General features: G+C 35.3%; 1 protein-coding gene across 8 annotated transcripts in view; it reads left to right on the top strand.

Annotated features, from left to right (window-relative positions):
* The window catches only part of EXOC6 (exocyst complex component 6), a 364,257-nt gene that overhangs the window by 217,393 nt on the left and 120,341 nt on the right, over positions 1-26,523 (top strand). For all 8 annotated transcript variants that reach the window (XM_059169437.1, XM_059169440.1, XM_059169439.1 and 5 more), the window contains 6 exons: positions 224-292; positions 17,055-17,138; positions 21,985-22,031; positions 22,155-22,275; positions 23,716-23,787; positions 26,086-26,183. In XM_059169437.1, the coding sequence (XP_059025420.1) occupies positions 224-292; positions 17,055-17,138; positions 21,985-22,031; positions 22,155-22,275; positions 23,716-23,787; positions 26,086-26,183 (491 nt within the window). The remainder of the gene's footprint in view (positions 1-223; positions 293-17,054; positions 17,139-21,984; positions 22,032-22,154; positions 22,276-23,715; positions 23,788-26,085; positions 26,184-26,523) is intronic.

The raw sequence follows: 26,523 nt of genomic DNA, 5'->3' as shown, positions 1-26,523 counted from the left end.
AAAATAAATAAATAAAATGAAGATGGGGAGAAAAAATGATAAAAGAAAAATGTATGCCAGCCTGCTCACAGTTAATTTTCTTTCTTTGTAGTCTTGTGCATTGACTGCATTTAGAGTAAGTAATATCTATTACTTTGGTAATCAGAAAAAAAATTCTTATTTCTCAAATATAATGAAATAATAAACAATGAATGCCATGAAAAAATGTGGTTTTATTTTTCAGGTCTTAACGGTTCAGGATCTGGTTGATTTTTCCCCTGTTTACCGATGTTTGCACATTCATTCTGTTTTGGTGAGTACCTTTTATTTATGTATATTGTGTGTGTGTGTGTGTGTGTGTGTGTGTACACATATGTGTATATATACACATAAATATTTGTATAATAAAAAAGTTATCTATGTGTTTTAGGTATACTTTTCTAAAGGCTGACTATAAGCTCAGTAAGCTGTAAATCTTCACACATAACTATTTTAAATATCCCCTGTGAGTAATGCACTTACTTTTTTAAGTTATAGTCTACTTTCAATTGATGTATCAGTTCATCTATAAGAACATTGTAATAGTATACTTCCATTTCATCCTTCTTGCATTTGTGCTGTTGTATCACAATTGCTTTTAAATACGTTGCTTCTACATTTGCTTACTCCTTCTACATTGTATTCATTTTTTATTAAATAATTCTTTTAAAAAATATTACTTTGATATAATTCATATACCAAAAAATTTACCCCTTTAAAGTATATAATTCAATGGTTTTGGCATACTTAAGAGGATGTGCAACCGTTAAAACTAATTCCAGAACATTTCATTTTTGAAGAAGGAAACCTCTTAACAATGAACACTCAGTTCTCATTCTCCCGTACCTCCAGTTCCTGGCAACTACTCATTTACTTTCTTTCTTTATGGTTTGCCTATTCTGGTTATTTCATTTAAATAGAACCATAGTAAGTGTGGTCTTTTGTGTCTTGGCCTCTTTCACATAGTTGAAAGTTAAGACTATTGATTGGGACCTTTCTTCTTTTTTAATACAGACACTTACAGCTGTAAATTTCCTTCTAACCACTGCTTTAGCTGCATTCCATGAGTTTTGGTATGTTGTGTTTTGTTTCCATTCATCTCAAAATATTTTCTAAATTCTTGTTATTTATTCTTTAACCCGTAAGTGTTTAGGAGTATGTTGTTTCATTTCCATATGCTTGTGAATTTCCCCAAAGTTCTTCTCTTACTAATTCCAAATTTAATCTTACTGTGGTCAGAGATCATATTTTGTATGACTTCAGTCCTTTTAAATTTATGGAGATTTGTTTTATGGCCTAACATGGTTTATCCTGGAGAATGTTTCATGTGCACTTGAGAAGAAGAATGTGTATCTGGCTATTGTTGGGTGGTGTGTTCTGTAGACATCTGTCAAATCTAGTTGATTTAATATTTTTATTCAGGTCTTCTGTTTCCTTGTTGATCTTCTGCCTATCTGTTATTGAAAGTGGTAATGTTGAAGTCTCCAACTGTAACTGTTCAATTATCTGTTCTTCCTTTAGTTTTGCCGATTTTCATTAATGTATTTTGAGGCCCTGTTTTTAGGTGAATATATGTTTATAATTGTTATATCTTCAGGATGGACTAACCTTTTTTCATTAAAAAATGTCATTCTTTGTATATTTTTTTGGTTTAAAGACTATTTTGGGTGCTATTAGTATAGCTACTCTTAACTCTCTTTTGGTTACTGTTGGCATATGTTTTTCCATCCTTTTATTTTCAACCTCTTTGTATTTTTGAATCTAAAGTGTGTATCTTATAGAATAGTATATAGATGGGTTTTTAAAAATCCAGTCTGCCAATTCCTGCCTTTTGACTGAAGTGTTTAGTTCTTTTGCATTTAATGTAATTACTGATATGGCCAGATTTATGCCTACTATTTGCTGTAATAAATCATGTCTTTTTTGTTTTATTCCTCTGTTACTGTCTTCTTTTGCATTAAATAGATATTTTCTCATGAATCATTTTAATTCTCATCACTCCTTTTAACATATATATGCATTAATATATAATATATATGAGTAATAAATATATAGATATATATTAGTTATATATGAATATGTACTATAAATACACAAAAATACATAAATATGTATAACAATGTATATGTACACACATATGGTATATAGATTTCTTTTTAGTATTTACTCTGGAGATTACAATTAACATCCTACCTTAAAACAGTCTAGTTCATATTGATCTTCCTCCTTTGTGTTACTATTGAAATACTAATTACGTCTTTATACATTATAAACCATAATATAATTATTTCTCTATGCAGTTTTCTAAATCAGAAGAATGGAGTTACAAATTATACTGTCTTTTACCTCTATATTATCTTAACTGGGACTCTTTATTTCTTCATGTGAATTAGAGTTACTGTCTAGTGTCCTTTTCTTTTTGCCTCAAGGACTACCTTTAGTATTTCTTTTAGGGAAGGTCAACTAGCATCAAATTCTCTGTTTTTGTTCATCTAGGAATGTCTTAATTTCTTCTTGGCTTTTTAAGAGTAGTTTTGCTGGGGCATCTGGGTGGCTCAGTGGGTTGAAGCCTCTGCCTTCGGCTCGGGTCATGATCTCAGGGTCCTGGGATCGAGCCCCATATCAGGCTCTCTGCTCAGCGGGGAGCCTGCTTCCCCCTCTCTCTCTCCCTGCCTCTCTGCCTACTTGTGATCTCTCTCTCTGTCAAATAAATAAATAAAATCTTTAAAAAAAAAAAAAGAATAGTTTTGCTAGGTATAGAATTTTTGGTCTTTTTCTTTCAGCACTTAGAAAATGTCTATGGTAGACATTTAGAGGTAAGGTGTTTTGAATTTTGATTATTCACTGAAATTGTATTAAATTGAAATTAAAATAATTGAAAAGAATGGTAATTATGTTAATTAGAGCAAATAGAATTATCTTCACTAGTTAATGTCTTTTCTTTTAGCCCTCTATTAAAATGACCAACTCTGTACTTAATGAACTGAGATAAAAGCAGTGGGCACAATATCAATGTAAACTTACTGTTTTACACATTAGTGATGTTTCAAGTACTTGAGCATTATTGAATAGACATGTAGAATTTTTTCTTTTTAAAGCTATAATAAATTGTACTATTATATAAAAACAGTAATACTTTTAGTCTATCCTATGATGAAATAATTCTTCAAGTGTGTATGATTATAAAATACTCTAACTGCTCAGATTCTTTTCAGATTTAGTATTTTATCTTTTATAACTTCAGGTAGTCATATATACAGTTAACTGCATTTATACCTGAGGCAAATAGAAGGGTAGGTTCCATCAAGATTACATTGCTATATGTAGTGATATTGAAAATTTGACTTCCAGTTGTCTGATCTCAATTTTTTGCATTTTGTTTTGCCTTGTTTTGTTTCTAAACTAGATCATATTGGCTTCTTAACCAAGGTGAAGTTCTTAATTATCTCAGTTGTTAAAGTGACCTGTGTTGTGGTTTGATTCTTTTTTTTTTTTTTAAAGATTTTATTTATTTATTTGACAGACGGAAATCACAAGTAGGCAGAGAGAGGAGGATGCAGGCTCCCTGCTGAGCAGAGAGCCCAATGTGGGGCTTGATCCCAGGACCCTGGGATCATGACCTGAGCCGAGAGCAGAGGCTTTAACCCACTGAGCCACCCACTAATCAAACGCCCCTGGTTTGATTCTTTTAAAGCTCCTTTCAAATTCGATGTTTTCCTATAAGTTTTTGGATTTAGTGGAAATGATTTTTGACTTTGATAATGCTTAATTTTTCTGTCTTATAGGGGCCCAGTAAACTGCAGTGAGTGCCCATAGGCTCTTCTGTTACTTTGTATTTTCCTTCTTCTATGTCTATATGATCCATAAAGATAGTGACCATGAGTGTCATGTATTGTTCTTTCCCTAGTGCTTTTCATTGCATCTCATATTTCATAAAGATTTGCTGGATTAGGGGTGCCTGGGTGGCTCAGTGGGTTAAGCCACTGCCTTCGGCTCGGGTCATGATCTCAGGGTCCTGGGATTGAGTCCCGCATCGGGCTCTCTGCTCAGCGGGGAGCCTGCTTCCTTCTCTCTCTCTCTCTCTCTGCCTGCCTCTCAGTGTACTTGTAATTTCTCTCTGTCAAATAAATAAATAAAATCTTAAAAAAAAAAAAAAAAGATTTGCTGGATTAGCAATTGGGTCTTTAACACCACACTCAATTTTTAATAAAAGTATTTTATGGATTTTTATCCTGGTAGCTTATACCAACAGGTACTAAACCCTCTGGAAAAGAATGTATCTTTTTACCTGGTACAAAAAAAGTGTTGAACTGTGCTCGCTTCGTCAGCATATATACAAAAAAGTGTTGAACCATTAGATACTATGTGAGGTTTCAGTGTGGCTTGCCTAAGAATGGTACATTGCATATTAAATTACATTTCATTGTTCATGATTTAAAATTAAAGAAACAGAAAACACAATTAAATAATGAAGATAATTGAAAGTCAATGGTAGAAAACCAATAGTTTTAATTTTAACTAGTCCACTTTGTGATTTTTCAGAAATAACCTATGATTCAAATAGTCAAATACTCAAAATAAATGATTACTCTCAGAATTTATATGTTATTGTAACTAACTATTGAATTATAATTTTCACGAACTTTTAGATCTTTGTATATTTTTGTATCTTTATAATACACAGAATCTATCAATTTAAGAAAGCTGCATTTTAAAAGATGTCAGTTTTGACTAATTCAGGCAGGACTTTTTTCCTTTTTACTGTGTAAGTGAGGTTTTACTATTCTATAAATGTAAATAAACTTCCATTAGCATGAAAACTTCTGGTTGGTATATATGACCAAAAATTTATAAAAGTAAAATGGCCAAAATTTAGTAAAGCTAATTCCTCCTTGTTATTATAGTTACTTTCCTTTCATTTGTAATTTCATTTAAGCTACTTTTTAGTAGTAACCAGGCACTTCACTGGGTCATCAGTTCTAGTATTTATCTGACACTGTGCCTGCATTTGCTCCTTTATTTTTCCACTTTGATGCATACTGTATATGATATTTGGTATTTTGAGATGAACTCTGTGTACAAAGCTGTACCATGACATAGGATATCAGTTTTTGTGACTGGACGTATTTGCATCAATAAAAGAACATGTTTCTCCCCTAAAAAAGAAAAGAAAGAAAGAAAGAAAGAAATCCCTCTGCAGTATAATTTATCCTTTAGAGTTTTACTGTGGGAATAGGCTGAAGCCTGTTTTCTTAGAGACTTCTTTTACCTGAATCTGGCACCCTTGATTGGCTTCCTCTCATTCCCTCTCTTGCTCTCCTTCTTGAACAGTCTCCCTTTTGAGCACTTCCTTATTGTATCACTTGGTATCTGTTTTTAAAAAAAAGCTACCTAAGATACTATATTAGTTGTCTATTGCAGCACATTTATTATTTCACAAGGTCAGCTATCTGGGAATGACTTAGCTGGGTGGTTCTGGCTCAGGGTCTCTTTTGAGGTTCCAGTCAAGAGGTCAGTGAGGGCTGTCATCATCTGAAGCTTGACAGGGCCTGGGGGATTTGCTTCTGTTATGACTGTTGGCAGAAGACCTCAGTTCCTTGCCATATGGGCTGTCTACAAAGCTGAGTGACAAGCCTTGTGACGTGGCAGCTGACTTCCCTAGAATAAGTGATCTCAGGGATGCTGATACAGAAGCCATAATGTCCTTTATAATCTAATATCGGAAGTGTCATACCTTTACTTCTTTTTTTTTTTTTTAAAGATTTTATTTGTTTATTTTATTAGAGAGAGCATGAATGGGGAGTGGGGCAAAGGGAGAGAAGCAGACTCCCCAGTGAGCACAGAGACCAATGCAGGGCTTGATCTCACAACTCTGAGATTGTGACCTGAGCTGAAACCAAGTCAGGTACTGAACCGAATAAGCCACTCAGGTGCCCTACCTTTACTTCTGCTACATCCTACTGGTCAAGTAGATCAACCCTGGTAGAATGTGGGATGGGAAGATGCAAGATATCTTGGGGGGGTCGTCTTGGAGGCTACTATGTTTAACTTCATAAAAGAAATACTTATTCTCCATTGCTACTACCATTGTCCATTGTCTTGATGTGTAAAAACTTCCAGGATGCCAAATAAAGGATAAGTTTCCTTTAATGATTAATTAATATACACATTAAGAATGTACTACACATTAGGAATGCACACATACTGGTTTCTTTTCTGGTGCGGGAAAGGATAAACCATGTTAGAAACACTATATTTTGTCCTGTTGGTAGAATATTCTTAGTTCTGATACAGGGTAGGTAGTAATGACAGGTAGAAGCAGTGACAGTTTTTTTTTTTTTTAAAGATTTTATTTATTTATTTGACAGACAGAGATTATAAGTAGGAAGGGAAGCAGGCCCCCTGCTGAGCAGAGAGCCCGACATGGGACTCGATCCCAGGACCCTGAGATCATGACCCGAGCCGAAGGCAGCGGCTTAACCCACTGAGCCACCCAGGCGCCCTTAATGACAGTTTTCATTTAAGGTCCTGATCTCTTTTGTTCCCCAGCTGTTGACAATGAACATAGTGCTTTTAAGAGGGAGTATTATGAGATTACAGAAGTGAGAACATAGGCAAATTTGAATGCACAACTGTGTCCTATGTGTTTAAATATGAACAGTGCTTTTGGCTAATCTTAATACTCATCCTTATGATGTGTCATTTTCTGTTAAAAAAATTTTAAACATCTGAAATAATATGATTTAGTGAAGTGGAATCTTTTAAACATAACTGGAGTATTTTCTGGGGCTGCCAAAATTTTGAAGTTCATGGAATAAACCATTCTTTCATATAAGTTATGATTCAGAAAAACTGTTAAAAGCTGTTTTGCCAGGGGGGAAGATGGCGGGGATGTAGGAGGAGGCGCCTTTTCAACCTGTACCCTAAAGTGAGCTGATTACCTACCAAAGAACTCCAATCACCCATGAAATCAGCCTGAGATCAGAATTATACACGTCTGGATCTCTACAGGGGCAGAAGACGCCAGTGGGCAGTCTTTTTGTTTGTCTGTTTTTGTTTGTATACTTCATAAATCTTACCTTGGGGCCCATTTGGGCTGAACCTTCTCTTTCATCTTCCTGTCTCTCTCTCTTTTTTTCTTTTTATTTTCTTTTTTCTCTCGTTTGGGTGGGGAATCCTGATTGCTCAGAAGTGTTCCAGGGTACACCTTGACTGCACCACGGTCAATACATCCAGCTACATTCAGTCATCTCTCACCAAAATGACTAAGAGGAAGACTGCCCAACAGAAGAAAAATACAGAGGATGGACCTTCTGCAACAGAGCTAACGGCTATCAACATAGACAATATGTCGGAAAGAGAATTCAGGCTAACAATTATCTGGGCAATAGCTAGGTTGGAGAAAGCCATGGATGACCAAACGGAATTGATTAGGGCCGAGCTGAAAGTGACCAGAGATGATGTTCACAATGTTAGGGTAGAGCTAAAAGCTACCAGGGCTGAGGTTCGCAATGCTCTCAATGAGTTCCAATCTAATCTAAATTCTCTCAAAGCTAGGGTAACTGAGGCAAAAGATAGAATTAGTGGGCTGGAGGAAAAACAGATAGAAAGGATCAGGAGGAAGCCTGGAACAAACAGCTTAGAAACCACGAAAACAGAATCAGGGAAATAAATGATGCAATGAAACGTTCCAACATCAGAATTACTGGAATCCCTGAAGGGGAAGAGAAAGAAAGAAGTCTAGAAGATATAGTGGAATGAGTTCTTCATGAAAATTTTACCAGTCTCGCGAATGGAACCAGCGTTCATGTACTAGAGGCCGAACGGTCTCCACCCAAGATTATAGATTACAAAAAAAATCAAGGCACCTGATAGTCAAATTGAGGAATCATAACTGTAGGTATAATCTCTTGAAAGCTGCTAGGACAAAGGCTCCTTACTTACAGAGGAAAGCCCATCAGAATAATGTCAGACCTGTCCACAGAAACATGGCAAGCCAGAAAGGGCTGGCAAGATATATTCAGGGCACTAAATGAGAAAAACATGCAGCCAAGAATACTTTATCCAGCAAGACTGACATTCAAAATGGATGGAGACATAAAGAGTTTCCAAGACCGGCAAGGCTTAAAAGACTAAGCAACCACCAAGCCAACACTGCAAGAAACATTAAGGGGGGTTCTATAAAAGAGGAAAAATCCTAAGAATAGCATTGAACAGAAATATAGAGACAATCTACAGAAAGAAAGACTTCAAAGGTAACACGATGTGAATAAAAACGTATCTATCAATAATCACTCTCATTCTTGTTCAACATGAATGGCCTAAATGTGCCCATAAAATGGCACAGGGTTGCAGATTGGATAAAACGACAGGACCCATCCATATGTTGTCTACAAGAGACCCATTTTGAACCTAAAGACCCAGACTGAAAGTGAAGGGATGGAGAAGCATCTTTCATGCCTGTGGGCCTCAAAAGAAGGCTGGGGTAGCGATTCTCATATCAGTTAAATTAGATTTTAAACTAAAGACTGTAGTCAGAGATACAGAAGGATACTATATAATTCTTAAAGAGACTATCCACCAAGATGATCTAACAATTGTAAATATCTATGCCCCCAATATGGGAGCAGCCAATTACATAAGAAAACTGTTAATCAAGATAAAGAGTCATATTGATATGAATACATTAATAGTAGGAGATCTTAACACGCCTCTCTCAGAAATAGGTCATCGAAGCAGAAAATCAATAAAGAAACAAGAGTATTGAATGACACATTGGACCAGATGGACCTCATAGATATATACATCACATTCCACCCTAAAACAACAGAACACTCATTCTTCTCAAGTACACATGGAACCTTCTCAAGAATAGACCCACATACTGGGTCACAAATCAGGACTCAACTGATACCAAAAGACTGAGATTATTCCCTGCATATTCTCAGATCACAGTGCTTTGAAAGTGGAGCTCAATCACAAGGAAAAGTTCCGAAGGAACTCAAACACCGGAAGCTAAAGACCACCTTGCTTAAGTATGCTTGGATCAACCAGGAGATCAAAGAAGAACTGAAACAATTCATGGAAACCAATGAGAATGAAGGCACTTTTGTCCAAAACCTATGGGATACAGCAAAGGCGGTCCTAAGGGGGAAATGCATAGCCATCCAAGCCTCCCTCAAAAAAATTGAAAAATCCAGAACACAGCAGCTGTCTCTACACCTTAAAAAACTGGAGAATCAACAACAAATCAAACCAACTCCACACATAAGAAGGGAAATAATCAAGATTAGAGCTGAGATCAATGAGGTAGAAATCAGAGATACAGTAGAACACATCAGTGAAACTAGAAGTTGGTTTTTTGAAAGAATCAATAAGATCGATAAACCATTGGCCACACTGTTCCAAAAGAAAAGAGAGAAAGCCTAAATTCATAAAATTATGAATGAAAAGGGAGAGAACACAACTAACACCAAGGAAGTAGAAACAATCATCAGAAGTTATTATCAACAGTTGTATGCCAATAAGCTAAGCAACTTAGATGAAATGGATGCATTTCTGAAAAACTATAAACTCCCAAAACTGAACCAGGAAGAAATTGACAACCTGAATAGACTGATATCTAGTAACAAGATTGAAGCAGTGATCAAAAACCTCCCAAAAAACAAGAGCCCAGGACCTGACGGATTCCCTGGAGAATTCTACCAAACTTTCAAAGAAGAAATAACACCTATTCTCCTGAAGCTGTTTCAGAAAATTGAAGCAGAAGGAAAACTTCCAGACTCTTTCTATGAAGCCAGCATTACCCTGATCCCCAAACCAGGCAAAGACCCTACCAAAAAGGAGAATTTCAGACCAATATCACTGATGAATATGGATGCTAAGATTCTCAACAAGATCCTAGCCAACAGGATCCAACAGCACATTACAAAGCTCATCCACCATGCCAGGTGGGATTCATTCCCAGGCTACAAGGATGGTTCAACATTTGAAAATCAATCAATGTGATAGAACAAATTAATAAGAAAAGAGAGAAGAACCACATAGTCCTCTCAATTGATGCAGAAAAAGCATTTGACAAAAATCCAGTATCCGTTCCTGATTAAAACGCTTCCAAGTATAGGGATAGAGGGAACATTCCTGAACTTCATCAAATCTATCTATGAAAGACCCACAGCAAATATCATCCTCAGTGGGAAAAAGCTTGCAGCCTTCCTGTTGAGATCAGGAACCTGACAAGGATGCCCACTCTCACCACTCTTGTTCAACATAGTGTTAGAAGTCCTAGCAACAGCAATCAGACAACAGAGAGAAATAAAAGGTATCCAAATTGGCAGTGAAAAAGTCAAACTCTCTCTCTTCACAGATGACATGATTCTTTATAAGGAAAACCCAAAAGACTCCACCCCCAAACTACGAGAACTCATACAGCAATTCAGTAATGTGGCAGGATACAAAATCAATGTACAGAAATCAGTGGCTTTCTTATACACTAACAATGAAAATGCAGAAAGGGAAATCTTAATCGATTCCATTTACTATAGCACCAAGAACCATAAGATACCTGGGAATAAAACTGACCAAAGAGGTAAAGGATCTGTACTTAAGGAACTACAGAACACTCATGAAAGAAATTGAAGAAGAAACAAAAAGATGGAAGACCATTCCATGCTCTTGGATTGGAAGAATAAACATTGTTAAAATGTCAATACTGCCTAGAGCAATCTATACTTTTAATGCCATTCCGATCAAAATTCCACCAGTATTCTTCAAAGAGCTGGAGCAAATAATCCTAAAATTTGTATGGAATCAGAAGAGAACCCGAATCGCTAAGGAAATGTGGAAAAACAAAAATAAAACTGGGGGCATCACGCTACCTGATTTCAAGCTTTACTACAAAGCTGTGATCACCAAGACAGCATGGTACTGGCATAAAAACAGACACACAGTCCAGTGGAACAGAGTAGAGAGCCCAGATATGGACCCTCAAGTCTATGGGCAAATAATCTTTTACAAAACAGGAAAAAATGTACAGTGGAAAAAAGACAGTCTCTTCAATAAATGGTTCTGGGAAAACTGGGCAGCTATATGTAGAAGAATGAAACTCTACCATTCTCTTACACCATACACAAAGATAAACTCAAAATGGATAAAAGACCTCAACGTGAGAGAGTAATCCATCAGAATCCTAGAGGAGAACATAGGCAGTAATCTCTTTGATATCAGCCACAGCAACTTCTTTCAAGATATGTCTCCAAAGGCAAAGGAAACAAAAGCCAAAATAAACTTTTGGGACTTCATCAAAATCAAAAGCTTCTGCACAGCAAAGGAAACAGTCAAGAAAACAAAGAGGCAACCCATGGAATGGGAGAAGATATTTGCAAATGACCGTACAGACAAAAAAGGTTGATATCCAGGATCTATAAAGAACTCCTCAAACTCAAGACGCACAAAACAGATAATCATATCAAAAAATGGGCAAAAGATATGAACAGACACTTCTCCAATGAATACATACAAATGGCTATCAGACACATGAAAAAATATTCATCATCACTAGCCATCAGGGAGATTCAAATTAAAACCACATTGAGATATCACCTTACATCAGTTAGAATGGCCAAAATTAGCAAGACAGCAAACAACATGTGTTGGAGGGGATGTGGAGAAAGGGGAACCCTCTTCCACTGTTGGTGGGAATGCAAGTTGGTGCAGCCTCTTTGGAGAACAGTGTGGAGATTCCTCAAGAATTTAAAAATAGAGCTTCCCTATGATCCTGCAATTGCACTCCTGGGTATTTACCCCAAAGATACAGATGTAGTGAAAAGAAGGGCCATCTATACCCCAATGTTTATAGCAGCAATGGCCACGGTCGCCAAACTGTGGAAAGAACCAAGATGCCGTTCAACGGACGAATGGATAAGGAAGATATGGTTCATATACACTATGGAGTATTAATGCCTCCATCAGAAAGGATGAATACCCAACTTTTGTAGCGACATGGACGGGACTGGAAGAGATTGTGCTGAGTGAAATAAGTCAAGCAGAGAGAGTCAATTATCATATGGTTTCACTTATTTGTGAGCATAACAAATAGCATGGAGGACATGGGGAGTTAGAGAAGAGAAGGGAGTTGAGGGAAATTGGAAGGGGAGGTGAACCATGAGAGACTATGGACTCTGAAAAACAATCTGAGGGGTTTGAAGTGGCGGGTGGGGGGGTGGCGCGTGGGAGGTTGGGGGAACCAGGTGGTGGGTATTAGAGAGGGCACGAATTGCATGGAGCACTGGGTGTGGTGCAAAAAATAATGAATACTGTTATGCTGAAAATAAATTTAAAAAAAAATTTTAAAAAAGCTGTTTTGCCAAATTGTGTCATAAGTGGAAGTCGTTACTTGTGTGATATTTTTGACTTCATATTAAAATAAAATGAAAACTGTCTGCCAGACTGATTAGTTCCAGCATGATCACCATCCCTAACAAAATTCATGTGTTATTCCTGACTTTTATACTTGGTTTTATTATTTCCAAAATTTAACGCTGAAGTTTTATGTATGTCCACACATTTACTAAAGGTATATTTTATTGTTTTTATCATACTTCTCTTTTTGTAAATAACTTAGAATTCTGTCTGCATATTACACTGCGTTGTTATAAGTTAAGTAATGAGAAATAGCACTTAAGTAAGGAGAAGTGATTTGTTATCTTGTTTTTAAGGTACATGAGTAGATAAAACAATCACATTGGATAAAAATAATCTTGATGACTTTCATAATTTTATGATTTATTTTTCATTTGTTTTCATAATATAATATTCTACAATGCATATTAATATATTTATTTGAATTGAAACATGAACTTAGACTTTTTTTGAGGGATAGTAAATACAATTGACTTAATAGTTTGATTATGAGGACTGGCTTTACTATAATTAGGTTTTAGGGTGGGCATTTATCTGTAAATTATACACACTAAATCTGCAGCTCAGAATCTTTAACTAAAAAGTGTGTTGCTGAGATGCCTGAGTGGCTCATTCAGTTCAGTGTCTGACTTTGGCTCAAATCATGAAGATGGGGTCCTGGGATAAAGCACGTAGTTGGGCTCTCTGCACAGTGGGGAGTCTGCTTGTCCCTCTTCCTCTGCCCCTCTTCCTGCTTATACCCTTTCTGTCTCTCTCTTAAATAAATAGTCTTAAAAAATAAATAAGTAAATAAAGAAAAATAAAAATTATGTTGTTAGTTCCCCCCCAAATCCCTTTCATCATATTAAGATATTCATTTCCAATAAAAATTTACTTTTTGTTATATTAATTATCTATAACATTAATATTTAGATTGTATTGATCAGTGATGTACTAATTTAATGATAATTCAACCTAGAAGGAAAAAACTACCATAATGCCTCAATTATGGCCTTAGAGATAAAATAAAAACAAAAATGTATTACATTAGAAAATATAGTGTTGGGGGCATCTGGGCGGCTCAGTGGATTAAAGCCTCTGCCTTTAGCTCGGGTCATGATCCCAGGGTTTTGGGACTGAGCCCTGCATTGGACTCTCTGCTCAGCAGGGAGCCTGCTTCCCTCTCTCTGCCTGCCTTTCTGCCCATCTCTGTGAAATAAATAAATAAAATATTTAAAAAGAAAAGAAAAGAAAAGAAACTATAGTGTTAGAGGAATACCTGTCTGGCTCAGTCCATAAAGCATGTGACTCTTATTCTTGAGGTTATGAGTTTGAGCCCTACAATATGGGATAGAGTTTACTTAAAAACATAAATATAGTATTTAAAAATAACATATTAAATTAAAAAAAAACACAAATCCCTGTAAGAGTAGTAGTCTGGAGTATAAGTTAAAAAAGAAAAAAAGAATGCCTGGGTGGCTTAGTTTGTTAAATTTCTGCCTTTGGCTCAAGTCATGATCCCAGGGTTTTGGGGTTGATACCCACATTGGGCTTCCCCACTGAGCAGGGAGTCTGCTTCTCCCTCTCCCCCTGCTTATTCTCTCTTAGTCTCTCTCAAATGAGTAAATCTTTAAAAATTAAAAAGGAAAGAAAAAAAGGAGTGATACCTGGGTAGCTTAGTTGATTAAGTGTCCAACTCTTGATCATACCCCAGGTCTTGATCTCTGGCTTATAAGTTCAAGCCCCACATCAGGCTCCACACTTGGTATGGAGCCTACTTTAAAAAAAAAAGAAAACTATAAACTTTCTAAATGTGAAAGAGAGTGTATTCATATGTTTTTTAAATGCAGGTAACCATTGGATATTTTAAATGAGGATATAATAGTTTTATTTCTAATATATTTGAAATTATATCCTTTACATTAATTTAAACTCATTGTGCAAAAAATTTAGTTACCTAAATAAAACTGTCTAACATGTTTAGGGACCACTTTTTTTTTTTTAATTCTTTTGTTTGAGTATAAAAAATACTGGGAGAATTGCCCTGAGGGTTACCTAAACTTATTTTCTGCATTATAAGCTTATTTTTATGGCACTAAGAAAAGTCATTTTGTTGATAACTACTTAAATATTAAAGAAAGTTATCAGAAAAAGTTTTTTTCAGTGAAAATAAGAGTTTTGACTTTTCCCCCTTAGATTCTCTTTGGAGCCTTGAGTAGGTGAATGGGTTCCCAGCCTTTTCTTCTCATTCTGGATGGATTCTCCTTTTAAGCAGAGAGGAAGACAGAAGAAATGGTTATATAGTCATTCATTTACTTGTTTAGTCATTCATTCATTCATTCATTCATTCAAGAAATAATAATTGATTGCCTTCCATGTGCCAAACATTGTGCTAAGTGATAAGGATACAGTAGTGAACTAGTTAGACAGGACCATGTTCTAACATACTTAGAGTGATAAAGATAGATCTCTGTCATCCAATATGGTAACTACTACCTGTATGAAACTTTTTAAATTTTTTTAAAAAGATTTTTTATGGGGTGCCTGGGTGGCTCAGAGGATTAAATCTCTACCTTCAGCTCTGGTCATGATCTCAGGATCCTGAGATCGAGCCCTGAATTGGGCTCTCTGCTCAGCAGGCAGCCTGTTTCCTCCTCTCTCTGCTTGCTGCTCTGCTTACTTGTGATCTCTCTCTGTCAAATAAATAAAATCTTTTTTTTTTAAAAGATTTTTTATTCATTTGTGAGAAACAGAGAGAGGCCCCCTATGGAGCAGGGGGCCTGATGCAGAGCTCTATCCAAGGACCCTGGGATCACGACCTGAGCTGAAGGCAGATGCTTAACCAACTGAGCTACCCAGGAGCCCCGCAACTGTTTAAATGTAAAGTAACTTGGGGCACCTGGGTGGCTCAGTGGGTTAAAGCCTCCGCCTTCGGCTCAGGCCATGATCTCAGGGTTCTGGGATCGAGCCCCACATAGGGCTCTCTGCTTGGCAGGGAGCCTGCTTCTTCCCTTCTCTCCCTGCCTGCCTCTCTGCCTACTTGTGATCTCTGTCTGTCAAATAAATAAATAAAATCTTAAAAAATAAATAAATAAATGTAAAGTAACTAAAATTAAAGAAAATTAAAATTCAGGGTCTCAATACTTACTATTAGCCACATCTTTCTAGTGGCTACCATATAAGATAATGCAGATACAGAAAATGTTCATTATCACAGAAAGTGCTGTTATTGGTATGATAGACTACTAATTAAGAAGTTGCAACACAGTGTGTTAAGTGCAATGATATGGATATGCAGGTTGCTATGAGATAACACAGATAACAAGCCTCAGGCAGTTGAGGATGGCTTCTAAAAGAAGTAACATCTATAGTGAGTCTGTGAGGGTGAATAAAAGTCATACACAGAAAAAGAGAACTGGGAAGCACATTTCAAGAAAATCTTGTATGAAAGCCTGGAAATAAAAAGAAAATGATATGTTGAATATACTGAGATGAAGCAGGAGATAGAGGAAGGTTCCAGATCATGTAGGGTCTTATACGACATGTTCAGAAGTTTAGGCATGACAGCTAATTTCTTCATTTAGTTTAGTTCATTTAGTTCTCTCATTTAGTATTTTGAGTTGGTCAGTCAGAAATCTAGTAAACCTTAGTGATAAGTTGGGTAACTATAAAATTCCTTGAATTTACAGTTAGTGTTCATAATTGTCATAATAACAAACAAGGTTACTGTTTTGAACTATAAGGCCAAAAACTTATTCTTGACATTCAGTATGAAATACCATTTCAGTGTTTTTGTTTTGTTTGCACATGTTGAAGAATTTCTTTATTACTTCCATATGAGAGAACCGAGGAGATATTATAATCAGTTCACAGAAAAAGTCCAATAATAGGAAAAATTATGTGGAGTAAAGGAATGTTGAGAGGAATTGCAAGTGGAGGCAAAACTATTTTTTTGGAGAGGGGAGGAAATCAATTAAAGTCATTAACAGACAAAATACTATTTATATATTTATCAGTTACCTAAACATAGATACAAAATAGGTCAAAGACAATGAAAAGGACTAGAATCTGATAACATGGAAGGATATGATATAAATGATGCAGTTTCCATTGAAATATGCAAGAATCATTTCAGTGTTTGTATTCCATTTGTTAGAAAATTTAAAATGACTCCTAGAGGTAAAGAAGTTATTTGTTTGGATGCCTGGGTGGCTTAAGTGTCTGACTCTTGATTTTGTCTCAGGTCATTACTCAGGGTCATGCATCATGCTTCCCACTCAGCGGGGAGTTTGCAGGAGATCTCACTCTCCCTTCTCCCTCTGTCCCTCCCCCAACTCATGCTCTCTCTCTCTCTCTCTCAAATAAATAAATAAATTTTTTTAAATATTTATTTATTTGACAGACAGATCACAAGTAGGCAGAGAGGCCGGCAGAGAGAGAGGAGGAAGCAGGCTCTCCACTGAGCAGAGAGCCCGATGTGGGGCTCGATCCCAGGACCCTGGGATCATGACCTGAGCCGAAGGCAGAGGCTTTAACCCACTCAGCCACCCAGGCGCCCCTAAATTATTTAATTTTAAAAAAAGAAGGTATCTGTTCATTAGTGTGTGTGTTTCATTAATCTGCTGATGTTACTTTAGGGTGATGAAGAAACATTTGAAAATTATTACCGAAAACAAAGAAAGAAACAAGCAAGACTTGTATTGCAACCACAGTCAAATATGGTAAGTATGTGAAAATTTTGAATTGGTTGTGTTGTCACTTTTTGCCTCTTACCCTGCTTTAATTTCTTCAGAGCATGTATCTCTCACTATTCATTCAACAACAAATACTTACTGAATACCTACCATTTCCAGTAATTGGTTAAGTGCTAAGGGTGCAGCAGTGAACAAAACAGGTTAAGTTCCTTCTCTCAGGAGCTTACATTCTGTTAGTCAAGTTAGATAGTAAACAAATAGGCAGTGAATAAATAGATAAACAAGTAGATATATAAAGTATCAGGGAGTGATAATTCATTTCTGACAATGTGGTAGACTATTACTTTGATTAATCGTTCCAGTGAAAAAACAAAGATGCTGGATAAAACCTTTTTAAAGTTTTAAAATTATTTTTAAGTGCACCAAGGATTTGGTAGAAACATATAGCCAGGACAAAAATTAAGTGAATATGGAATTGCTCTACATGTTGGTTATGGTGATAATTATCTGACAAGATGTGTTGGTGAAAACTTGTAGAAACAGTGCATGAAAAAGTGAGTTTTATTGTATGTAACTTATACTTCAGTATATCCAACTATAAAACAAAAGAGGAAAACCTAAATGAAGGTAGAAATCCAGATAGGTTTGGGACACCTCGGTGGCTCAGTCAGTTAAGCAAGACTTTGTCTTGGTTCATGATCCCAGGGTCCTGGAATAGAGCCCCCCAGAGCAGGGAGCCTTCTTCTCCCTCTCCTGCCTGCCACTCACTCTGCTTGTGCTCTCTCTCTCTGTGAAATAAAGAAATAAAATCTTTAATAAAAAAAAAAAGAAAAGAAAAGAAAAAGAAATCCAGAGGCACTTTTATCTTAGGGGCATCTGCTGAACTGTAAAGCATGAATTTTGAGGAATATAGAGGCCTAAAGCCTAGAGCCACCCAAGGTAGCTGATAAGAGGTTGTCTCCCTTAGAAAGTAGAGACTCCAAAGAATTAGAGCCTCATTATTAGGATTACCTAGAGATCAAAAACACCTCAGGGCACCTGGTTGGCTCACCCAGGAGAGCATGCAACTCTTGATCTTGGAGCCATGAGTTTGAGTCCCTGGTTAGATATAAAGATTACTTAAAATAAGTATAATAAATGGATACAATATTATAAAAAAAAATCTAGCAAAAACTGTTCTTTCTGTTAAACGTTATAGGGAAATTGCCTATTTTAAATGTTGGTGCTGAAGGAACAAGGGGAAAAAGATCTCTGAGAATACATAACAAGCCATTTCTCACAAGTGTTTGTTTGCAACACAAATTCATTCTATTTGGATAGTTAAAAAAAACTCAAGTTGAAAATTCAATTTGAAGTTATTCCATACTGATATTGCCTAATAGAAGAAAATGCAGAGATCTGAACTTTCATGTCATAGTTTCAAGGGAGATTAACAAGTCACAGTAAAAAGTAATTATCAAACAAGTGCGAATCATTAAAAATATGGCAACAGAAATAAATCCCAAGAGACTTTCAGTATTTGAATTATTAGCCATTTAATATAACTCTATTTATTATATTTAAAGAAATAAAAGACAAGCTTGCTGGTATGAATAAGGAACAGGAAACTGTAAGGAATGACCAAAAGGAAGAAAAATGAAGTAGAATCCCTAAAATTAAAGTTACATTCATCAAAATTAAAAATTTTATGAATAGATTTAGCAATTGGTGAGTTCTCTTAGTTGATCTGAAGAAATTATTTAGAAAGCCTCACAGAGAGACAAGAGGATAAAAACACAGAAGAGAAATAGAGGGGATATAGAGAGAAAGTCTAGAAAGAGAGTATAGCGTAAGTGGGACAGAGGAGTATTTGAGGGCATAATGGCAGAGAGTTTTCCAATATGAATAGGAAGTAGAAACTTAGACAGTCAAGCCCAAGGAATCCCCGATAGGTTAAATAAAAAGAAAAACACTCTGGGAGACCTTACAGTGAAATTGCAGAACACAAAGATAGAAAATAGAAGACCTGAAAAATAGTATCTGCTAACTTGAGCTAATTGACATTTATTGAATATTCCACCCCAAACAGTAGAATACACAGGCCTTTCAAATGCACATAGAAGGTTTACCAAGATAGATCATATTCTGAGCTATAAAATAAATCTCAACAAATATAAAAGACTTGAAATAATTCAAAGTATGTCTTTTGACTATAAGATAATTAAATTATCTATATGCAAAAAAAGAGAATTGACTTTTACCTCAGAAATTCAAGAAATGGATCATGGACTTAAATGCAAGAGCTAAAATTATGAAACTTTTAGGAAAAACAAAGGTTTTTTGATCTTGGGTTAGGCAGTATTTTCTTAGGTGAGATCTATAAAGCATGAATTGTAAGAGAAAGAAATTCAAATTGAACATTGAAATGAAAAACTACTCTTCAGAAGGCATTGTCAAGAAAGTGAAAAAACAAGATACAAATGGGGAGAAAATATTTGCAAAACTCATGTCTAAAAAAGGGCTTGTTTTTAGAATATGCAAAGAATTTAACTAAATAATTAAAGACAAACTAATGGATAAAAGATCCAAGTAGACATTTTACTAGATACACAGATGAAAAATAAGCACATGAAAAGATGTTCAATATCATTTTTCATCAGAGAAATGCAAATTAAAGCCACAATCATACTACTACATACCTACTAGAACGACTAAAATTAAAAATTGATAATAGCAAGTGCTGGTGACATGTGGAGCAACTGGAACTCTCATACACTTCTCGTGGTATAAAAATTATGCTGCCAATTTGGAAAATTGTTTGGCAGTTTGTTATTATGTTAAGCATACACTTAACACACAATCCAGCAGTCTTGCTCCTAGGTTTTTACCCACAAGAAATGAGAACAGTGGAATATTTTAAATGCCAAAGGGGAATAACTTTTAACCTAGGATTCTATATCCAGTGAAACAAAGGCAAAGATAGACATTTTCAGACAAAGAAGAGGAGAGTTGGCCACTGAGGCACCCTTACTAAGGAAGTTCTATAGAACCTACTTCAGGAAAAAGGAAAGTGATGCCAAATGGAAGATATGAGATGCTAGAAGGAATGAATAGCAAATAAAGTATAAATATGTAGACAGATCTATGTCAACTGTAGAAAATAATGTTAATAAAATATTATGGACTTTAAAACAAGATAGAATTAAAATACACAACAAAAGCATAAACATGAGGTGGGAGTTAATGAAATGAAACTATGCTACAATTTTCTGAATTGTCCAAAAGAGTAAAAATATTGATTGATTTTAGAGTTTGATTACTTAAGTATGCATAATATAATTTCTGGAGTAACCAGTAAAAGAGTAGAAGCAGAGTATATACTTTCACATAATATTAAAAGATTTAGAATGATAAAAAAATTCATGTCTTAGAGTTGATAAAAAATGATAATTGAAACCAATAAACACTTGATAACATTGACTCAAAAATGTATAATGCCAGATTGGCACAACTGAAAAGATAAGTAGAAAATCCATAATGGATTTTTAAGCATGTCTCAGTATGTAATAAACCAAATAGGTAGAATATCAATAAGTATAAACAACATGCTTAATAATAGACTTGTCTAATGGAACATGTAGAAGCCTGTTTCATCAACTGTAGAAACATCTTTTCAAGCACACATGGGACATTCTAAAATGTGACTATATGCATATTATAAAACAAGTGTCAGGATATGTCACAGGTCTGATGTCATGTAAACTCCTTTCTCTCTGATCATAGTATTTTATTTTTAAAAGATTTTTATTTATTTATTTGACAGAGAGAGATCACAAGTAGGCAGAGAGGCAGGCGGGGGTGGGGGGAGGGGGAAAGCAGGCTCCCCGCTGAGCAGAGAGCCCTACTGGGGCGGGGGCTCAAGCCCAGGATCTGGGATCATGACCTGAGCCAAAGGCAGAGGCTTTAACCCACTGATCCACCTAGGTGCCCCCAATCACAGTATTTTAAAGCTAAAAGGTAAAAACACTTGTTTTCCTACAGCCTGAAAAAACCCCAGATGTTTGAAAAAAAATTTTTTTTTAAGATTTTATTTATTTATTTGACAGACAGAGATCACAAGTAGGCAGAGAGGCAGGCAGAGAGAGGAGGAAGCAGGCTCCCTGCCGAGCAGAGAGCCGGATGTGGGGCTCCATCCAAGGACCCTGGGTTCTTGACCTGAGCTGAAGGCAGAGGCCTTAACCCATTGAGCCACCAGGCACCCCAGATGTTTGAAAATTTTGATCATACTTATGAAATATACAAAATGTAGCATTTGAACTTAATTAAAATAATGAAATATTTCATGTAACAAACTTCTAAGAATGAAATTCAAATAATCAAATATTTTCCTATATGCTTTTTGTTGAAATTATTAAGAGGCAATTATGGATCATTTTTAAGGAGTTTGGCTTTTATTTTGAATCAGATATAAAGTCACTCGAAGGTTTTTAGCAGAAGATACGATGATCTGATTACTCTTTGAAAAGTATCATTCTGACAGCTGTCTGGAGAATAGTCTGTAGGAAGCAAGCCCGAAAGCTGGGGAGACTGGGTAGGAGAATGATGTAACAGCACAAGTGAGAAAGTATGATGGCTTGAACTAGCTTGCTGAGAAGAGGGTTCTGAAATCATGTTTACTTCTTACCTGTTTATTATCTGTCTCCTTCTGAATGTAAGTTCCACGACGGTAAGAACTTTTTGGATTTTACTAGAGTATCTCTGGTCCTTTAAAAAATGTGTGCAATATATAGTAGACTCTCTAAATATTTGTTAATAAATGTTATAGTGACTTGGAACTTACTTTTATGTTATCAGTATTTATTGGTTTAAATTAATTTTTATTTTTCATTTGAAGCATGAAACAGTTGATGGCTATAGAAGATATTTCACTCAAATTGTAGGGTATGTATCTAATATGGAAATAACTATTATTTTTATATTATGATAAATGTCAGAACTGCTTGTTTTCTATTTGGGCTTTAATTTTTTTTTAACACATGTTATGTTGGTAATTACTGTTTTTAGGTTCTTTGTGGTGGAAGATCACATTTTACATGTGACCCAAGGATTAGTAACCAGGGCATACACTGATGAACTTTGGAACATGGCCCTCTCAAAGATAATTGCTGTCCTTAGAGCTCACTCAGTAAGTCAGACAAATTATGTTACTAAATTTTTAATTCATTTACTTTAAGAACTTCTGAAATGTATAATGTCAGAAGAAAACCATACCTCCAACATTCTGCATTTTTGGTAACAACTCAAATTTAGAAGTAGTAGTGTTAGGCTTTTGTTTGGTAATACTGGGCTATGATTTTGCAACTGACTGGGGCTTCCCAAAGCACTTTTAGTCCAGCATTATAGAAAATGAAGAATTAAGCTGGTCTCATTAGTCTCAACTGACCTCTTCATTAGATCACTGAAAAGCACCGTGAAGAAAGGGTTTTTAATTATCATCCCAAATTCTTTGTTTTCAAAATAAAGTCCACCATTAACAGTTGAACTTGTTCTTCGATGTTTCTAATTTGTTTACAGTAATACAATTATACATTTCTTAAAAATATGCAGTTGTCAATATTTGAACTCATTTGAAATAATGAACCTTTATGTATTGAGAGCTTTTTTTATGAAAGAAAGTGAAATGACTAAATATTTGCATAATAATATCTTTCTTGGAAGTAGTATGTTAGTGTTATTTATTTATAGAGACTGTTGAAATTAATAATTGCTTATTATAGACTTTCTTAAGACAGTTTTAGTAGTTCAGGAGAATCTCTACATACTTAAAATTTTGTAATTATTTTTTATAATTTTTTATTGAGAATACAGCTTGAAAATATTTTAAATGATTATCAGCTTATGTAGTATTTCAATTTCTATTTATAGCATTATAGATTATTTATACAGTATTTGTCCAGTGAACTGTAACTTTTTCTAACATATTAGTAAGGAACAAAATATTATTATTATGGTTTATATTCAGACCAGCTCTGAATGTGTAAAATTATAGTATGCTTCCTATTATATGACATCAAATACAAAGTCATAAGGTATTAAATGCAACATATCACACAAAATCTTACCAAATGCTGTGAAGGGGACAGAATGAGTTTCATTACTTTTGGTGAATTATTAAGAAAATACTTAAGTTGTCATTCTTATCTTGGAAAAAGTAGTATGTTATATCTCTTTTATAAGAGAATAAAAAGAATAATAGAAAAATAATAGAAAAGTAAAAATATGTGGTTTATATATAAACCATTTTTCAGTTTAAATATAACTAGTTCCTTAAAATCTGGAAACGTTTAGAAATATAAGCATCATTGCTTTGACCAGAGGTTAGTGCATGCAAATTTTAGGAAAATTTCTTTTCATATAATATAGGTACTTCAGGTACATTATGTTATGGTCTTTCTCTAAGTATTTTTACTGAATAGATGAAACCAGCCATGGATCTAAGATTTTAAATTTATTGGAAGTCTGGCATACTAAAGGAAATATTTTCAGGTTTTATTTGTTTTTAGCCAAATGACTCTGGTTTATATTTGTTTCTTTGTATTTCTATCCCTCCACCTCTCTCCCCCAGTCTTATTGTACTGATCCTGATGTTGTGCTGGAGCTGAAGAATCTCATTGTAATATTTGCAGATACTTTGCAGGTGGGTGGTAATCTAACATTCATTTAATGTCTATTTTGACCACTTAAAGATATACAAAATACAGAACATACTTATTTATTTTTATTATGGATTAATGGTAATAAATTAGTAGTAAACAAATGTTTGCTTATGTATTGGTATTCTCTATTACCCAAGACTTTTCATTCTCCCCAACTTCCTGATTATGAAGTTTGGACAGAGCTCAGGAATTATTACCATTTTTTAAAGAAATATTGTCATTTGAGGGCGCCTGGGTGGCTCAGTGGGTTAAAGCTTCTGCCTTTGGCTCAGGTCGTGATCCTGGGGTCCTAGGATAAAGCCCTCATCGGGCTCTTTGCTTGGCAGGGAGCCTGCTTCCCTTTCTCTCTCTGCCTGCCTCTCTGCCTGCCTAGGATCTCTGTCTGTCAAATAAGTAAATAAACTATTTAAATTAAACAAAATAAATAAATAAAACATTGGTCATTTGGGGCACCTGGGTAGCTCAGTCGTTAAGTGTCTGCCTTCAGCTCAGGTCATGATCCTGGGATCGAGCCCCACACTGGGTTCCTGGCTCAGTGGGAAGCCTGCTTCTCCCTCTCCCACTCCCCCTGCTTGTGTTCCCTCTCTTGCTGTGTCTCTATCAAATAAATTTAAAAAAAATCTTAAAAAAAATAAATAAAATATTGGTCATTCAGTTAGAATAAAGTTTTTGTCTAGATAAACTATTTTTGTAGTTAAAAAAAAAAGTGCATGGTATAGTGGAAAGAACTTTGAACTAGAAATGAGAAAATGCAAGTTCTGCCTTAGCATGGGCTCTAGGAGTCACACAAGACCCTGAGTTTGTACCTCTTCTGTTGACTAATTGTATATTTATAGGTTTCCTAAGCTTTAGATCCTCATGAAAATGGTTTTGTTCCTAGTTTTCGGGATTGTTTTGAGTTTTAAGTGTAATAACAAATATGAAAACATACAGTTTGAAAGCTGTATCCACTCATTTCCTTCCTAATTTCAGGTGTACTAGGACTGAGAAAATCACTTTACTTCTTTGAGTCTTGCTTTTTTTCTTTTTAAAAATAAGGTTAAAATTGAATTAATTTTAAGCTTGTCCCTTTTTCTTGATCATGGATGGTCAAGAATTGTTGCATTTTGTTTTCATGTTTAAACTTTTGGGACTTTTATGCTTGGAAGAACATTTTGTGAAATACAGGTTAATGTTTTACAAAGTGCGATGATAGATGTTACTTTAAAAAGAGTTCTGGGGGCGCCTGGGTGGCTCAATGGGTTAAAGCCTCTGCTTTCGGCTCAGGTCATGATCCCAGGGTCCTGGGATTGAGCCCCACATCGGGCTCTCTGCTCAGCAGGGAGCCTGTTTCCTCCTCTCTCTCTGCCTGCCTCTCTGTCTACTTGTGATCTCTGTCTGTCAAATAAATAAATAAAATCTTAAAAAAAAAATAAAAAGAGTTCTGCGTTCTAAAACATTTGGGAAATAAGTAAAGTAACACAGATTTCTCCACTAAAAGTCTTTCTCAGAGCAAATTTATACCATATGATTCCAAAAGGAAGGTGCTTATGCAGCATTTTCCTGATATATTTGATCCTTGGGTCTTCCCCCCCCCCCATATGACATCTCATAGACTTAGAGCTTCATATAATATACTTTGGGAAATGCTAATTGAAACTACTTGCTTCATCACAAGATTCTTTTCATCCTAGAGTAATGGTTGCCTACTTTATTCTTAAACCTAAAAAGATTCCACATACTCCTTCAGTAAATTATTTTATCATCTTATATCTTTATTAATTTCTCTGCCTTATACTGTAACACTGGGATAATGTGGATTTTTTTTGTTTTCATAGATTTTGTGACATATATCTGTAATATTGATTTCTAGACAAAAAAAAAAAAAACTTTTGGTAAGTTTTATCAGAGACTACCTTAATTTTTTTAGGCCTATCTCTAAATAAGGGATAGGCCTTATTTAGGTGAGGGGGAGTTTTGCTATCCTTAATGACTCAAAGCATTACTACTCAAAGCATGGTAAGGATACCACTCACTGGTCTAGAAAGGGTTACTAGTCCAAAAACTGAAAAGAAAGAAGAAATACAAAAATTATTCCAGCTTCTTAAAACTCTTTCTAGATTCTTTTTTACCCTAATGCAACCTAGTAGAAAGTAAAAAAGAGGCCTTCTTTTTGTGCTGGTAGAATGACATACAATATGATATAGTGATCACTTTCAAACAATTCTTCAGTATTCCCAACACTTCTTTACTGAGTATACGTATTTATTTGACTTGTTTATCACTTTGTTGTGTTTTAGGGTTATGGTTTTCCAGTGAACCGACTTTTTGACCTTTTATTTGAAATAAGAGATCAATACAATGAAACACTTCTTAAGAAATGGGCTGGAGTTTTCAGGTTAGTCAAAAGCCATGAAACTTTAAAAGGGAAAAAGTTTGTTAAATGCTAAAATGATTGATTTTACATTTAGCAATAAAAAATGCTTACTGGGGCTCCCGGTGACTCAGTCATTCAGTTTCTGCCTTTGCATTGTGTTGTGATCCCAGGGTCCTAGAATGGAGCACCGGGCTCCTTGCTCAGTGGGAAGCCTGCTTCTCCCTTTCCCACTCTGTTGATTGTGCTCTCTCTCTGGCTGTCTCTCTCTCTGTCAAATAAATAAAATCTTTTTTAAAAAATGTTACAAATTTTCATTGTGGTAAAAGATACATAACAAATTTTGTCATTTTAACCTTTTTAA

Source organism: Mustela lutreola, chromosome 4, assembly GCF_030435805.1.
Source record: "Mustela lutreola isolate mMusLut2 chromosome 4, mMusLut2.pri, whole genome shotgun sequence".
Lineage (NCBI taxonomy): Eukaryota > Metazoa > Chordata > Mammalia > Carnivora > Mustelidae > Mustela > Mustela lutreola.
Note: the sequence above shows the minus strand (reverse complement) of the source record. Positions and strands in the feature narration are given on the sequence as shown.